An 18109-nucleotide genomic window follows, 5' to 3' on the forward strand; every position below is an offset into this window, starting at 1 on the left:
TGAACCAATCATCCAAAACCTTCCAAAAGCAAAATTCCGGAACCAGATGGCTTCACTAGTGAATTCTAGGAAACCTTCCTGTTCAACCAATCCTGAATACCAATCCTGTTTAAACTTCAAAAAAATTGAAGAAGAGACAGTACTCCCTAACTCATTTTATGAGGCCAACATTACCATGATACCAAAACCTGGTAAGGATAACACAAAAAAGAGAACTACAGACCAATAACTATGATGAATACAGATGCAAAACTCCTAAACAAAATTCTAGCAAATCGAATGCAACAATGCACTGAAAAGGTTATTCATCCCGACCAAGTTGGGTTCATCCTAGGGGCACAAGTATGGTTTAACATCCGCAAATCCATCAATGTGATACATGACATAAACAAAATAAAGGACAAAAATCATATGATTATATCAATTGATGCAGAAAAAGCATTTGACAGATACAATATCCATTTATGATTAAAACACTTAATAAAATAGGTATAGAAGGAAAATACCTTAACATAATAAACGCCACATATGACAAACAATCAGCTAATCTCATAATTACGGTGAAAAACTGAAGCCTTTGGCTCTAAGTTCAGGAACACAACAGGGCTGTCCCCTATCACCTCTGCTTTTTATCATAGTGCTGGAAGTCCTTGTCCGAGCAATCAGGCAAGAGAAACAAATGAGAGGCATCCAAATTGGGAATGAAGAAGTTAAATTGTCACTCTTTCAGATGACATGTTGCTATATGTAGAAAACCTTAAAGACTCCACCAAAAAGCTATTAGAAACAATCAACAAATACAGTCAATTAGTACAAAATCAACTTACAAAAGTCTATTGCATTCCTATATACTAACAACGAAATCACAGAATAAGAAACAAAAAAAAAAAATTCCTTTTTCAATTGCAGCAAAAAGAATAAAATACCTAGGAATAAACTTAACCAAGGATGTGAGAGACCTATACAATTAAAACTACAAGACATTTTTAAAAGAAATTGAAGACACAAAGCAATGGAAAGACATTCTTTGCTGATGGATTGTAAGAATCAACATAGTTAAAATGGCTTATTACCCAAAGCAATATACAGATTTAATGCAATCCCCAGCAAAATCCCAATGGCATTTTTTAAAGAAATAGGACAAAAAAATCATCACATTTGTTTGGAACCACAAAAGACCCCGAATAGCCAAAGCAATCTTAAGAAAAAAGAACAATGCTAGAGGTGTCACACTCCCTGACTTTAGCTTGTAATACAGAGCATCAATAATCAAAAAACATGTCATTGGCAGAGAAACAGACACATAGACCAATGGAATAGAATTGAGAACCCAGAAATAAAACCACATAAATATGGACAGACAATTTTTGACAAAGAAGCATCAAACAAAATGGAACTACCCTATGATCCAGTAATTCCACTCCTAGGCATCTACCCAGAGAAATCCAAAACTCCAATTCAAAAATCTGTATGCACTCCTATGTTTATTGCAGCACTTTACACAATAGCCAAGATATGGAAACAACCGAAATGCCCATCAGTAGATGACTGGATTAAGAAGTTGTGGTACATTTATGCAATGGAGTATTACACAGCCATAAAGAAGAAAGAAATCTTATCATTTGCAACAACATGGATGGATCTAGAGAACATTATGTTAAGTGAAATAAGTCAGAAAGAGAAAGACGAGTACAATATGATCTCACTTATATGCGGAATCTAAAGAAAAGAATATGTGAATGAACTAATCAGAGACAGTTTTGAGGACACAAAGAAAAAACCGAGAGTTGTTAGATGGGCGGGGGTGGGGGGGCGTTGGGGATAAGGGGAAAGGTGAAGGGATTAGGAAGCAGCTGGTAACCACAAGATGGCCTCAGGGTTTTCTGAAAATTAATTTGGGGAACTTATTCAATAATGCTGTAAAGATTTTGTTGGGTATCCGATGGACATGCGTCCTATTTGGGAGACCACCTCAGGGATACTGTGGATGCCTGATCATGGCATTGTACACCAGAAGCTAAACATTAATGAATGCCAACTATAATTTTATATATATAATGTGATGGCTCAGTGTGAGGTCGGACGGATAGAGGATAGGGGGAGGGGGGTTCACAGTGTGAGGGATATAAATGATGAACGTCTAAGTATTACCTTGTCTTATACACCTGAAACTAATAAATTTTTTAAAAAATTAAAAAAAAAAGAAGCATCAAACATGCAATGGAGAATAGACAGCTTCTTCATTAAATAGTGCTGGCAGAATAGAAAGCCATTTGCAAAAGAATGAAACTGGACTGCCACCTGTCACCATGTACCAAAATTAATTCAAAATAGATCAGACTTAAGCATAAGACCTGAAACAATAAACTGCATAGAAGAAAACATAGGTCCTAAACATACGGCCCTTGGGTTCAAAGAACATTTTATGAATTTGACTCCAAAGGCAAGGAAAGTAAAAGCTAAAATAAATGAATGGGACTATATCAAACTTAAAAGCTTCTGCACAGCAAAAGAAACCATCGACAAAATAATGAGGCAACCAACTGAATGGGAGAAGATTTTTGCAAACAGTGCCTCTGATAAGGGGCTAATGTCCAAAATATACAAGGAGCTCATGAAACTCAACAACAAAAAAACAAACAACCCAATTGAAAAATGGCCAGAAGACCTGAAGAGATATTTCTCCAAAGAGGACATAAAAATGGCAAATAGACATGAAAAAATGCTCAGCATCACTAATCATCAGACAAATGCAAATAAAAACCACAATGAGATACCACCTCACCCCAGTCAGAATGGCTACCATCAACAAGACAAATAGTAACAAGTGTTGGAGAGGCTGTGGAGAAAAAGGAACCCTCATCCAATGTTGGTGGGAATGCAGACTGGTGCAGCCACTATGGAAGGCACTGTGAAGGTTCCTCAAAAAATTACGAATAGAATTACCATATGACCCAGCAATCCCTCTCCTGGGTATCTACCCAAAAAGTCTGAAAACATTTATCCATAAAGACACGTGTGCTCCAATGTTCATTGCAGCTTTGTTTACTGTGGCCAAGATATGGAAACAACCAAAATGTCCTTCGATGGATGAATGGATAAAGAAGTTGTGGTATATATACACAATGGAATACTTTTCGGCGGTAAGAAAAGATGATATGGGAACATTTGTCACAACAGGGATGGATCTTGAGAGTATAATGCTAAGTGAAATAAGTCAGACAGAAGAAGCAGAGAACCCTATGATTTCACTGATATGTGGTATATAAACCAAAAACAACTAAAGAACAAGACAAACAAATGAGAAGCAAAAACTCATAGACACAGACAATAGTTTAGTGGTTACCAGAGGGTAAGGGGGGAGGGGAGTGGTAGATGAGGGTAAGGGGATCAAATATATGTTGAGGGAAGGAGAACTGACTCTGGGTGGTGAACACAAAATGTGATCTATATATGATGTAATATAGAATTGTACACCTGAAATCTATGTAACTTTACTAACAATTGTCTCCGCAATAAACTTTAATTAAAAAAATAAAATAACATTAACCAGGCACAGGTTTTCATTGTTTGTAATACAATGCAGCTTGAAGAAATGTTCAGTAACTTTCAGTTTAATTATCCACAACAATTGACTGTTACTGAATTGTCACTGTTTTAATTATAACACATTAGCTATGATACATAACTAACCTAAACTGTTTCACAAGCATATTTAATGACTAAATTACATAAAAGGTGGTTGAGTATGTAACCAGAAAGTTAATTCACAGGTTTATTAGCACTAGAACTTTTCTTCTCCCTTGGTGCTTGGAGAGCTTTATAACAGGAAATTCACTAAAAGTAAAAACTCATTTGTTTGAGATTTCCCTCAGGCTTTCAAATCAAGCTGGCAAGGGCAGCCTTCTTACTGGAAAAATCGACTTTTGAGAGTTGGTGTGTGTGTGTATGTGTGTGTGTGTGTGTGTGTGTGTTATCACTACCTCTGTGTAACCTCACACATAACAATGGTAGCCTCTGGGGCTACCATTTCATTTTTGCACTGTACAATTCCATATTGTTTGAATGTCTCACAATGAACATGCGCAGGATGGCCAACTTTGAAAACCTCTTTCCTCTCAGTGTATGGAAAAAAGTAAACTGGCTAACCTCTCTATATAGATACCATGGGCACCATTTGGGGCCTGATCGTTGATGAGGAAGATGGTGGTTATCCTTGGAAAGGGTAAAGTGACTGGAGTTAGCACATCTACTGTCTTTGGCATGTGTGCCATAATTTGCAAACATAGAATAATTTTGATTTGCCTTATTTTTATGTTTTTTAAAACCTTAGAAAAAAGAACAGAATCTATCTGAGAAGTAAAAGCTAAATCCCATTTCAATATGAAGCTCTCTGTTGGTCAGTTGAATATGTCCTTGGAAAGAGAGGTCAAAGTCCTAACCAGACTATGCTTTCAGCTAGTATTATGACTTCAAATTGCTGACTTCTGATCTTAAAAACTTCTTGTCTTCGATTTTCTTTCTAAATAGCAGTTAGTGTTCTTTCTTCTACATGTTTATTTCCACCAAAGCAAGTATTTAAATATGTTCAGTGGTGGTAAATCTTTGTGTTTTGAGTAACATTTGCTTTTGGAAAGCAGCCAAAATCATCCAGAACCATGTGGGAAGATTAATATGGGAAATGAGCTTGAGGATAATATGGCTACACAGGGGCTGGGACATTGAGTACTTTACACACATTGTCTTCCTCAGTCCTCCAGCCATTCCATCTTCCCCTCTTGCAGAGGTGGAAGCTGAGCCACAGTTGGCCAACATTCCAATCCTAACCCATTGCCCTTCCCTTGGGTCACAATAAATCTCCTTTCTCTGGATTGGTGGGCTGCTTGGCCTTCTTGGAGGCAAGGAGCAAAGAATAAGTGAACCCACTCTATGGAAATGGAGTTTGTGGTAAAGTCATCCCTGACCCAGAACCGGGCCTAGAAACTTCCAGGACCTGAAGCAGCTCTGGCGTCCAGCAATCATGCATCTACTGCTTTGGCCTTCTCATGGGCTTCCAATCACCCTGACTCATGGCATCTCTGCTTCTTTCTATAGCTCTGCCCTGTCCTCTCTTTCTCAGATGTATCCCAAGTCTAAATCCCAAAAGAGAGCCAGAGTAATTGGTTTAACTCTTTACCAACACTCCATTAGGCAGAGCCTTTCACACCAGACACCCACATCCCATCAAAGATGCCCTCTTCAAGCTTCAACCAGAAGGAAATGTAGGGCATGGCTAGTTCCATGGTTGGTTTGGAGGCGTGTCTATAATATGGTAGTGATGATGCTGGTGTTCATGCTGGTGACAATGATGGTGATGATAATGTGGACTATTTACTGAGTGCGAAACATGTGTCTCTCACCATGTCAAGCCTTTAGCATGCACATTCTGTGAGGCTTGTAAACTGGCTCTGTGCTCAATTCCCAAAGAGCTAGCAGGACAGGCAGTAGTACAGAATTTGAACAACTTCTCTAGTCCTTCCACCATGTGAAAGTGGACTATTCAGCAGCATAACTTCTGGCACCTTTTCCTGGCTAAAATGACCAAAGACACAATCCTAGTGCCTTCATTCATCCCTGACCCAACATAGGAAATATAAAAATGGAAGCATCTAGGAGTTCAGCTTTCCTTTTGTTCATGTCACCCTGAGATGCAGCATGAGGTTAATAGCCAACCTGAGTCAGTATCCCTTGTACAGCCAATGCCTTTGCAGCTGCAACTTGCTGCTACCAATTCCTCCTCCAGCTTGAGCTCTCCTGGCTCTCTGGAAGAGAACTTCAAACCTTCAAAGAAGGCAAAGCAGGCTCTGTGATGGTATCGGAGGGTCAGTTACACATCTCTCCTCCAACCCTACTGAGAGATTCATTCGGTTGGGTTTTGAAGGTTGTCTGGGCGTCTGGAGCACCCTTATTAGAGTAGCATAGCCCCTTTTAAAAGGTAATACTTTGGGCTTTTAGCAACCAAAACTTTCTGGGAAAGAGGCTAGCTGTCTGTGAAATGACAGAGAAGTTCACCAGATGTTCACATTCTGCCATCAAGAGTACACGATTGCTTTCTCTTGCTTTAGTGAATGGGAAAGCATGTGTTACAGGCAGTCATCTTGCAACCATAGGGGAATCAATCTTACTGTTGAAATCTTACTGTTGAAAGCGAAAAAGAGACTGAGTCCTCGATGGCATTGCTGACCCACAGGAGTCCACCCTTCCTCTGGACTATGTAAGAGACTTCTCCTTACTATTTAAGCTGCTGGATTGTTCCAGCTGAAAGCATCCTAACATAGCCTGTCCTTGAAACTTTCCTCCCTTGATTTTCTACACATCGCTCTTTCGTGCTTTTACCTCTACTTCTCAAAAGTTGCTTCTCAAACATCTCTGGCCTTCCCTCTTCCTCTGCCTACTCCTTATATTTTGATTTTCTCCAGGGTTTCTTGTGATCTTCTCTACTTAGAATCCCTTCAGCTCACTCTCTTTCCCCTAACACAGCAGAACTGAATTACTGGCACTTCCCCTAATGGAGTACCAGTGCTGATGTTCCCCAGCTCATCTACCTCAGGAACTCTGACTTGTCTTTCAAAACGAAATTTAAATGTCTCCTCTTTGAAGCCTCTCCTGAGGCCCCGGAGGTTCCGTGCCCTTTTCGTGCCGTGCACCCTCTTTGGCGGTCTCTTGAGCCTTATAGGTCACTTTTCAAAATAATGCTTCTAATTGCATAAAATACAAATTATGGAATAGTTATAAAAATATTTTAAAACCCCAAATATGATACAGTAATATGTACTTCTTTATTAGTTCATTAAACAAAAAGATCTAACAGTGAGTCCTATACCTACTGTAATTTTGAAGTCGTGATGAGCATAAATGACATTTTGAAATCTGCAACAATTATAATGTGATATGAAAATGTCTGTGACTTGTACTGGTCACATGACTTCTATTAGTGACAGGTACTGCTGATAGTGCTGTGATTTGTTGCTGCTTATTAAATGAATGGCTCCCAGTGAACCACATCTCCTCATAACGATGCTCTTGTGTAGTCCTCCACCATACTGACTCTGGCCTTGGCCATGTGAGTTGTTTTGACATCAGCAAATGTGACACAAGTAGTTAAGTTTGTGCATTGGCACTTTCCTTCTTGGAATCCAGTAACCATGTGAGGAAGCCCAAGCTAGGCACATTGAGGGGTATGAAGCCCCCAAACATGGAAGTAAGGGAAAAAAAACCAGGAAGACACACCAATTCATGGAAGCTGAATAACATGTTACTAAATATTAGAAGAAAAAAAAAGTCAAGCAGCAGATCAAAGAAGAAATCAAAAGATATCTCGAGACAAACATGGAAGTAAGACCAACTTATAGTATAGCCACCAGCTGAATTCAGCCACTGGGGGATGCCAGTAGAACTGCCCAGCCAACCCATAGACAGTGAGAATAAATTATTGTTGTGTTAAGGCACTGCTTGCAGCAATTTGTTCTCCAGCATTCAATAACTGAGACAGTTCCCTACATTCATAACTGAAGGAATTGCTAAAATTTCAGTTGAAGATTGGTGAAAATAAACATCTTTTTTCCATCAGAGTTCAGGTACTCCCTGGATTCTATCCAGACACTTTGAGGGGCTGAGGAACACAGGTTAAGAAACCCTGGTTATGCAGAGTAGATCCTGCTCTCCTTTTTACTACCACAGTACATTGGTGATACCCATGTAAACTGATCACAGCATATCCTTTGTTGTTCCAACCCTAAAGTTTAGCTGAGCTCCTGGAACACAATAAGTTAAAAAAAATGCACAATTATTTGTGTTTGTGTCCAAAATAAAGTAAGACGTGTGCCAGGGAATTCTTCCAAAGCTCCTGAGATAGGAATGCTGAATCACATCTCACCTCTTCATCTCCCATTCTCTCCACTAGTGTTTCCTAGACTTGCCTGATAATAAGAATGATGCAGGACACCTGTCAAGAAAGCAGAGTCCTAGGCCCTCACTGGACCTACTTATTCAGAATTTCTAGAAGAGGCTAGGGATTTGTACTTTTACAGCACTCTGAAGTCCAATTGTTGGTCAAATTTGGGACACATTTATTCTGCAATCACCGATTTCTTTTTCCCCCCTCTCTTTCCCCATTAAATTATTTTTAATGCCTTACTGAGACTTGGGCATGAAAGCAGGTTTGGGCACCAATAAGCAGCATGATCTTTAACAAGCCACTTCCCTTTCCTGGTCCTTATCTTAGTATTCTCATCTTCAAAATGGGAGAATTTTGCTAGATCACCTGACAATGCAGTCTACCATTTGCATTTGCTAGCATGGGCTGTGAAAATTAATGTCACTGTGTTTTCTACAAATTTTGAAGGCTTTTTGTAATCAATTATTTTAAATTTCCAAAAGAGTCACCAGGACAAGAGAGAATTAAAGGCTTAAATCCCTATGCATGCGGAGATAATATCTGTGAAAAGGTTTGCCTTAGGGCCTAACACTCAGAACTTCCAGAAAGTGTGAACTTCCTTTCCCCAATTGTGTCATGCCTACCATGTTTTCAAATAGTAGTCACTACAGACGCTTATGCATCAGGCCCCCACACACAGCTCCTATGCCACCCTCCAGAATTTACCAACACACAGGACCCCGGGAATAGGCAACATGTACACAACATTTTCCAATGGCAGGCAGTCAACTCCAAAGCCAAGACTCTTTCTAGAACACTGTGTGGCCCCCTAAATGGGGCTGTCTCTTAGTCCACCGAGATGTGGTCTACCTGTTGGCATCTTCCACATCTGATGGGACCCTCAGGCTGGGCAGATCTCACCCATGGGATGGGACCTGAGAAGGAAGCTAGGGAAATTCTGGCAAGGTTACTGATGATCCACCTAACTTTTAAGTTGTGGTCTGCTCGGAGGGCAACCCCCTTCCTGCTCAACAGGTAGATGAACTCTCTTATCTCTAGCTTCTAGAAAGAAACAACAAGCATAGCTCTTTTACTTCCTAAGTACCTCCATCGGGGTCACAAAATTATTTGTCTAGACAATTTAACTCTTATGTTTCCATTCTGGGAAGAACCCTTTAAATGAGGACACTGTTGATTACTGGTGGTGTGTTTTCAGCAAATACACACACAAGAATGTGGATAAAAGCCAACTAAAGGTCAAACAACTCATTAAGGAAATTAAGTCTTATGTACTCAGATTTCACTAGAAGCTTCAAAAGTGAAAGCAAATCTAGATTTCTGTCTCAGTTCCTGTCGTTTCCACAATAGACAAGTGCTTTTCCCTTAGCCAGTGTATAATCTGCATGTGTGTGTATGTGTAGAGATTATACAACACACAATTATAATATATAAATATAAATCATTAATTATTAATTCATATTTTAGTAGTATATTAATTTAATATAATGTAAAATATTTTTATATAAAAATAATATATAATTTTATGTATATGAAACAGGTTTATTTCAGGGTTGGCTTACATGATTGTGGAGGCTGGCAAGTCCAAAATCCAGCAGGCCAGAGACCCTTGAGCAGGAGCTGACAACTACAATCCACAGGTAGAATTCCTTCCTCCTCAAGGAAGCCTTAGTTTTGCTCTTAAGGTTTTTCAACTGATTGAGTCACGCCCACATTATCCACATTATCAAGGATAATCTCCTTTACTTAAAGTTAACTGACTGGAGATGCTAACCATATCTACAAAATATCTTCACAGCAATACCTAGATTAGTGTTTGATTGAAAAGCTGGGAACCATAGCCTAGCCAAGTTGACACATAAAACTGACTATCACAGTGACATACCCACTAAACTTTATTAACTGTTTTACAGACTGTTAGGAGCAGTGGTGAAGTATGACAATCACTATCAGTACCACTCTTCACAGAAGGCCCCCATTAAGTGACAATGCAGCAAAGCAAAAGCCCAGTCACTAACACCAGGCCATGAAGACCTTGACTGGCTAGCTGGTTCCCTAAGAGATAGCATCAGACTTCCTGTCTGAAATGCCAGGGTGAGGAAAATGGGCATGGGAGGGGGAGGGGCAATGGAAGACCAGGGTTTGGTTTTCCTTTTGCCTTACTTTGGAAGGTGGTGAGTTAGCCCTGTTGCCCATGTATGCAGAAGGGAGTAGTGATTTAGATACTCCAAAGCAGTAGGCAGTCCCCCAGAATGGTGTATTTGGTTTTTAAATGAATCATTATTTTATTGGAAATGTTTGGTTTCTCAATCCTGTTTGCTAACAACCAGTATAATAATTGTGGGCTTGCACTTGGACAGCACACACCAGTCAGAAGTAGATGAAGTCCCACTCTGTGAGTGGGACCTTGGGAAGAAGCTGCCTCCACCATAAAGGGAGGCTGGGGTACAAGATGGTTTTAAAGGCTTTTCCGGCTATAGTTCTAGAGGTGGCCCAGAACCTTCTCAGCAAATATATTAGTTCTTTATTGCTGTATAACAAACCACTTCAGAACTTAGTGGCCTAAAACAACCACAGTTATTGATGTTGCTTATGAATATTCAATTTGGGCAGGGCTTGGTAGGAAAGGCTCACCAAGGTCCAAGAGGCATCAGCTAGGGTAGTTCAACAGGGCACTGGAGGAACCATTTTCAAGATGGCTCAGTCACGTGGCTGGCAAGTTGGAACTGACTGTCAGCTAGGCACTCAGCTGAGGTGAGAGCTGGGGGTCTTGGTTTCTCTCTATGTGGCCTGGGCTACCTTACAGCATGGTGCCTGGGTACAAGAGAGAGCCAAGCAGAAGTGGTATCATCTGTTATGGCCAAGGCTCAGAAGGCATGCAGCACTGCAGTTGTAAGCATTCCCGTCACTAGAAAGAAATCACCAAAGCCAATCCATATTCCAGAGGAGGGGAATTAGACTCCACCCCTTGATTGGAGGGGTATCAAAGAGTGTGAACATGTTTTAAAACCACCTCAGAAAATGATACCGCTAATGTCCACCCTCATGGTGGGTGGACACTATCTCTGATGCCTCCTTTTTTCTTGTCCCCTGACCTCATTCAACCAATTTACAAGACTTGTAGATTCTACTATCAAAAATATCTTCAAACTTTTTCATTCTCTCATCTCACACCTGGATCATTGCATCAGACTGACTGACCTTCCTGCCTCCACTTTTCCTCCTGTGACACTTAGGATTGGGTTCAGTTGCATGTGACAAAAAATTCAAGTGACCCTGTGGTATTCTGACCAAGCATCTCGGTTTCCCACTTTTAGCACTGAAAGGACCATGTCCCAGAAAACCTTCAGTCCCAGGCAAACCAGGATGGTTGGACATCCTACAATTTTGGCCTGTCTAGGCTGTCTCCAAACTCCAAGCTCTGACCTCGAGCTTCCCAGAAGTCTTTCCACCATCCTGAGTGGCTTAAACAAGATCAAAATATTCTTCTATTTTACATAAAAGAAACTGATACATAGCTGTCCGGGGCTGACATAGTGCATCCATTATTGTCAGGAATCCAGGGTACTTTCATTTGGCTTCTCCACAGCCCTTAACATTCCCTGGTCCAAGATGGTTGCCTAAGCACCAGCCATCACTTCCAGCTAGGAAAGAAGAAGGAGAGAAAAAGGAGACACCCTTTCCCTTTAAGGACCCTTCCCAGAAATTTCTACTTATACCTCTATTGACCAGTACCTAGTCACATTACCACACCTAGCTGCAAAGCAAGCTGAGAATGGAATCTTTAATTCTGGGCATCCATATGCCTCACTAAAATCCAAAGATCAGTAACTAGCAGTATTGGCTACGCTCCTCTGAATTTATTCTCCACACTGCACCTAGAATCATTTCCTCAAATGTATATCTAAACATATCACTCCCCTGATAAAAGTTCCTTAAAATGACTCCAATGTTCCTCCTATCTGGGCTTCTTCTCTGTCCACTCTGTCTAGCGATACTGTTTCAAGGAGTACTAACCTACTTGTCATTTCCAGCATACTCTCTCTCATCTCAAAGTGTTTGCATGTACTGTTCCCTTTGCATAAAATTCCCTCCCACCATCTTTGCAGGTTCACTCTACCCATGCTTCTGGTCTTAGCCTATATTTCACTGTCTTCCAAGAAGCCTTTGAGACGTCCATGAAAATGTTTTGATTTCTTTTAAAAGCAGAGGAAAAAAACTAAACTTTTAGGTCCAAGAAAATGTTTGAATATAAAATATAATAAATGTGTCTTTATACCACTGCAGTTGCAAAATATAATTTTAAATATGTTTTTATAGAGGAAACGGCCCATGAAGGCAAAAATACTGAGACTTACAAGAGTTATAATGTGGCCCTGTGCCCATGTCTCCTATAGCTCCCTGACTTCACCCCAGTCACATTTCTCCCTGTACCACATTGTAACTGCAGGGCACTTGATGGTTTCCCTTACCCAACAGGCCCTGGAAAAGCAGGGCCTATTTAGTACCCCTTCATATCCGCAGTGACCAGAATATGGTGTGGTCCTTGGTAGATTCTCTGCAAACATTGGTAGATGAATGAATGAATGAATGAATGAATGAATGAATGAGTGCCCTGATCTCAGCTAACTTCAGGGTTTCATCCCCAGTAAAGGTAAGGATGCAGACCCTGCCTGTCTCCAGCTACTTCTCAGCTGGTGTACTGTCCTAGTAGAAATGTTAGGGGAAAAAAGAAAGAAAAAAAGAAATGTTAGGTATATGTGACCTGAAGCAACTCACTTAATTTCTCTAACCCTCAGTTTTGCCATCTATAAATTGGGAGCAATAATAGTATCTAACTCTTTAGGTTCTTGTGAGAAGTAAATGAAAGAATATACTACCTGTGAGAGGCTTAGAACAGTTCCTGTTGTATAGTAAGCAATAATTACTACTAATTATTATGGTTGTTGCTATGGCCATTTCGTGTCCTACCTCTCCCAGACGTGTTTTCATTTAAGAGTTGGTTCTTGGAAAAGAAAAGAAGAAATTACTTACCTCCCTCACTGCCAATGATTACCTATAAAATGGAATTTCTTCTGTGTAGGCTGTGTAGGAAAGACAATCAGAAGCAAAGAGAGCTTCTCATAGCTTCAAATCATCTTCTATGGTTTCCATCTATGTAGCTTATGGCACTGGGGGCAGGGCAGGACCTATTACAGGGGGAAAAGCATGAATATTAGAATCCAACAGATTGGGTTCTGTCTCAGGCTGCTATAACAGAATACCACAGACTGGGTGGCTTAAACACAAATTTATTTTTCACAGTTCTGGAGGCTGGGAAGTCCAAGATCAAAATGCCAGCCAATTTGGTTCCTGGTGAAGGCTCTATTCCTGGTTTGCAGATGGCTCTCTTCTCATAGTATCTTCATGTGGTGGAGAGCAGAGACAAAGTTATCTCTTTGGGAGATAACTAGGTGATGTCTCTTCCTATAAGGGCACTGGTCCCATCATGAGGGCTCTACCCTCATGACCTAGTTATCTCCCAAAGGTCCCATCTCCAAATACTATCACATTGCGGACTAGGGTTTCAACATATGAATTTTGGGAGAGACCCAAACATGCAGGCCATAACAGGTTCAAATCCAGAATCCAACCCTTCAGCCTTTACCAACACTCTGAAAACTTCCAATTCCTCAGTTACAAAATGAGGCTCATAACAGGACCCACCTTGTGGGGTGCCCAGGAGGATTACATGAGCACATGAAATACCCAGCCCACTGCCTGGGTCTCCTCTCATCTATAAAATTCCCAAAGGATGGAGCATATATGAATTGGACACTCACAGAAGCATAAAAATGGAATGTTCCTTAATTTTCTCTCCCTGAGCTAAGCTCTTGTGCTCCCACTCCTCTGGTAAGTGGAAAGCATCATCTACACACTGTCAGGCAACCTCAGTCACATCCCAGCATGCCCAGTCACTTCAGAATCCTGATCAGACCCCTTCCCTCCCAGGGGAGTACAGGAGCTCATCCAGTGCTGGGGACCTGGTAGTTTGACAAGTATCTATGCTGGCCCCCGTCAATATGTTCTGGTCCTCATCCTGAAACAGAAGCATACTCTGTCCAAGGCCGTGGTCCAGCTGTGACCCTGTGGTAGTATGACCATGCATCTCGGTTTCCCACTTTTAGCACTGAAAGGACCATGTCCCAGAAAACCCTCAACCCCAGGCAAACCAGGATGGTTGGACATCCTACAATTTTGGCCTGTCCAGGCTGTCTCCAAACTCCAAGCTCTGACCTCAAGCCTCCCAGAAGTCTTTCCACCCTCATGAGTTCCCACTGGGGAGATTGAGGACTCCAGGCTGCTTTCCCTGCTCCGTGCTGGGGTACCCAGGGCTCTGGAGACTGCCCTTAGCCACCTACTGCAACAGCTCACTCAGCCAGAGCCTCCCCTAGGCAGTCTCCTGTTCTCACTCATTAAGTCTGAGTCTTGCTCTCATTGCTATTAGGTTGGTGCAAATGTAATTGCAGTTTAAAAGGTTAAAAATAATTGTAAAAAACGCAATTACTTTTGCACCAACTTAATATCATTGGCTATCACCACTATTTTCTGTGCTAGGAGTTTCAACTTTTTAATTTAGTAAGAGCAGATAGGTCCAGCCGGATGGCTGAGGCAGTTGGAGCTCCGTGCCCCTAACGCCGAAGGCTGCCGGTTGGATTCCTACATGGGCCAGTGGGCTCTCAACCACAAGATTGCTGGTTCAATTCCTCGACTCCTGCAAGGGATGGTGGGCTGTGCCCCCTGCAACTAAAAAACGGCAACTGGACCTGGAGCTGAGCTGCGCCCTCCACAACTAAGATTGAAAGAACAACAACTTGACTTGGAAAAAGTCCTGAAAGTACCCACTCTTCCCCAATAAAGTCCTGTTCCCCTTCCCCAATAAAAAAAAAAAAGAGCACATAACATTTGTTGAATGCTTACTGCTCACCAGATACTGTTCTAGTATTTTTCATCTATTAATTTATTTAATCCTCATGAGCTCTTAGGGTGCTATTACTGGCATTCTCACTTTAGACTGGAACTTGAGGTACAGAGAGACTAAGTAACTTGTCCAAGGTCACACAGCTAGCTGGTACCTGTGGAGCCCAGGTTGAATTCTGGCAGACTGGGCCCCAGGGTCCTGTTCTTAACTATGTTTCTTTTCTTTTATTAGTAGGTTCATTGTTTTTGTTCAGCTTGAGGAGAAAGGTATAGGAGAGAGCTAGGTCATGGAAAGTAAACCTAGGTGTGTATCTCCCAGTTTTATCCCAAGAAAAACAAAGCAGCATACATAAAAATGATCACATGTAGTATCATAACTGTGGTGACATCTGAGTGAAATGGTGGAAGGAATTGAAAAGGCCAATCGCAAGGGGCCAAGCTGATTAACTCAGCCTGAAATCAGCTCTGTGTGTAAGGGCAGGGTGGGGTCACAACGATGATGGGTATGCAGACAGGCACTCCAAGGCTCTGACTGCCTGCTGGGGGTGCCAAGCATGCTCAGTGCCCTCCTCCCCTGCCCCCAGAATTTCTCAGGCCCTTCTTGGCTTCAGGAGCCTCCCTTCCCCACCCTTCTCCTCAGCTCCTGAGGTCTCTCCTCCCCTCTCCTACAACTCCTATCCCTTCTCCCTTCTGGGTAGCCTGCTTGGCTCCCTTCCACCCGGCCCCCAGAAGTGCGCTGCCCTCTCCTCTACCCTGAGGGTCTTCTCCCTCTCTCCCTCTCTCACCCCTCCCCCGGTAGCTTTCAGTCTGCTTCCTGCACCCCCAGGACCCACTTGGCCCTCCAACCCCAAGATGACCCCATCAGCAGGGCCTTCCAGCGCCCTGTACTGCAGGACCCCCACAAACGTTCAGCACCCTTAGGGGTCTCTCTCACCACCGCCCGCAGGGCCTGCCTAGCCCCCTCCTGCGCTGCCCCTCACAGCGACTCCTGGACCGCGTAGTCCGGCGCTACGCCGAGGTGGCGGACGCTGGTAGCATCTTCATGGACCACTTCACAGACCGCGACAAGCTGCGTCTGCTCTACACACTGGCTGTCAACACGCATCCCATCCTCCTACAGGTACACAGAGACCCTAGAAAGCCCCTCCAGGGAGGACATTCACGTTAGATTCCAAGGGGGGATGCCCTGGGTTGAGCTCTCTCCCCCTTTACTGCTCCCCTTGGGGTTACCAGCCCATGTTAGTACCTTTGTGGCATTCAGTAAATATGCTTGGATTCTGTAGGGGCAAAGTGCTGTGGTTGCTGTAGAGGAAAGAGGTGTGAGAGCCAGTAGGGGGACAACAGCCACCTTCACTGCCTGTGGCAGCACAGAAGGGTTCTGTGAAGGAGGTCAACTCTGACCTGTGCCTCAAAGATCAGTAAGATTTGAGCAAGCCTGAGTGGTAGGGAAATAGCCAAAGAATGACCCCTGGGAGATGTGTCCTGCAGCTATGGTTGGAAAGGAGAAAAAAAACAAACTGGAAGTAACCTAAATGTCCAGCAATAGGGGAATGGTTAAATAAATGAAGGTGCACTAGAGCCTAGGGATACAATCGTCAACAAGACAGGAGAGAGGAGAGAGGACAGAGACTCTGGGCCAGTACAATGTTTCCCAAAACTGGTGTCACCCAAGGGGAGCCTTCAGGATTAAAAATATTTTTCTCTAAATCAGCATTAAGTTGACCCTCTTTTTCTCCCCATGGCCTCTTCCTAAGCAGTGATATCTGTTAAATATCAAATAGTAGTCATATTTTTTCAACTACAGACTCTTAAAATAAACATAGTCCCCTGAATTTGAATCCCATCTAAAATCCTGGCAAGTGCTTTAACATTCTCCTACCTCTCTTGGGGACACTCTCTGTTGCAATGCAATCCACTGCATGGAAATAAGAGCTTCCTTTTCTAAATCTCTTCATTTAAAAAAAAGGGTGGGCGGGAGGGGGAGAGGGACAGGGATGGGGACATTGCCTTGTTCCAAGAGGTATAGAAAAGGTTGAGGGACACTTTGCTGATATGTTTTGAGATGGAAGGTACCTGTTTAAGGCTGATCTTTCTGTGTGCTTGCACTGAGAGGCGAGAGAACGAGAGAGAGAGAGAGAGAGAGAGAGAGAGAGAGAGAGAGAGAGAGCTGTCTCTGTGAGTTATTTTCTCTCTAATCCTCCAATGCCTCCTCTTCCTGGCATGGCAGATTTTCCCTGGCGCTGAGGGATGGCCGCTGCCCAAGTACCTGGGCTCCTGTGGCCGATTCCTGGTCAGTACCAGCACCATCCCACTGCAGGAATCCTATGATGCACCCCCGGACCAGGCGGCAGACCTGGCCTACCAGCTCCTTGGGGTCCTGGAGTCTCTGAGGAGCAACGATTTGAACTACTTCCTCTACTTCACCCATGTGGATGCTGCTATGTTTGGCATCTTTAACAACGGGCATCTGTTCATCCGGGATGCCAGTGCCCTGGGCGTCATCGACAAGCAGGAAGGTACCCAGCATGGGCCCAGCTGAGCATCTGTCAAAGGGGAAATCAGGGTGAAAGGAGCTTGGAGAGGTGACGGGGAGTAACACCACTGGGCCTTTCCAGTCTCCAGGTGTCACAGTGAGAACAGCCCAAGTTCATGTCAAAGTCCCTCTCCCACTTTAGAGTCTCTGCTCCAACTCCATCTCCAAAGGGGAACTGGCACTGACCTTGTCCATTGAGGGCATTTTGCATGGTGGCATGGCTCCAAAGGCACTGTTATTGTCCAACTCGGTCTGTGTGGTCCAAGGACTTGCCCTGCTCCTCCTCACACACACCACCCCTGGATTCATCTCCCCCTCAGTGCCTTGCTCATCAGATGCTTTCAGTCTTTATCTGAAACTTAACTATCTGGCTGATTCACTCGTACATTTTGCAATCCATTTTGGCACCTTTGCTTTTTATAAAGTTTAAATTTAAAAGCATGGCACCACATGAGATATATGAGTGAATCATATTTCTCACTGTATGCACAGACTCATCCAGGGTTCTGGAGCCCTCTGAACATCCCAATCTTTAACGGTGACCAAATGTTCTGAGCCCAATAATAGGACAGAGGATTTTTTATATGAGAAGGCCTACAAAGATAGACAAATTAAACCAAATTACTCATTTCCTGCTTTGCCTTTATTGGAAGAAATGGGGCTGATTCCAGAATATTCGGAAT

General features: G+C 42.7%; 1 protein-coding gene across 1 annotated transcript in view; it reads left to right on the plus strand.

Annotated features, from left to right (window-relative positions):
* The window catches only part of DIPK2B (divergent protein kinase domain 2B), an 82786-nt gene that overhangs the window by 59135 nt on the left and 5542 nt on the right, over nucleotides 1-18109 (plus strand). The window contains exons 3-4 of the mRNA XM_081042306.1: nucleotides 15840-16013; nucleotides 17121-17409. Coding sequence (XP_080898432.1) covers nucleotides 15840-16013; nucleotides 17121-17409 — 463 coding nt within the window. The remainder of the gene's footprint in view (nucleotides 1-15839; nucleotides 16014-17120; nucleotides 17410-18109) is intronic.

Source organism: Rhinolophus hipposideros (genome assembly GCF_964194185.1).
Source record: "Rhinolophus hipposideros genome assembly, chromosome: X".
Lineage (NCBI taxonomy): Eukaryota > Metazoa > Chordata > Mammalia > Chiroptera > Rhinolophidae > Rhinolophus > Rhinolophus hipposideros.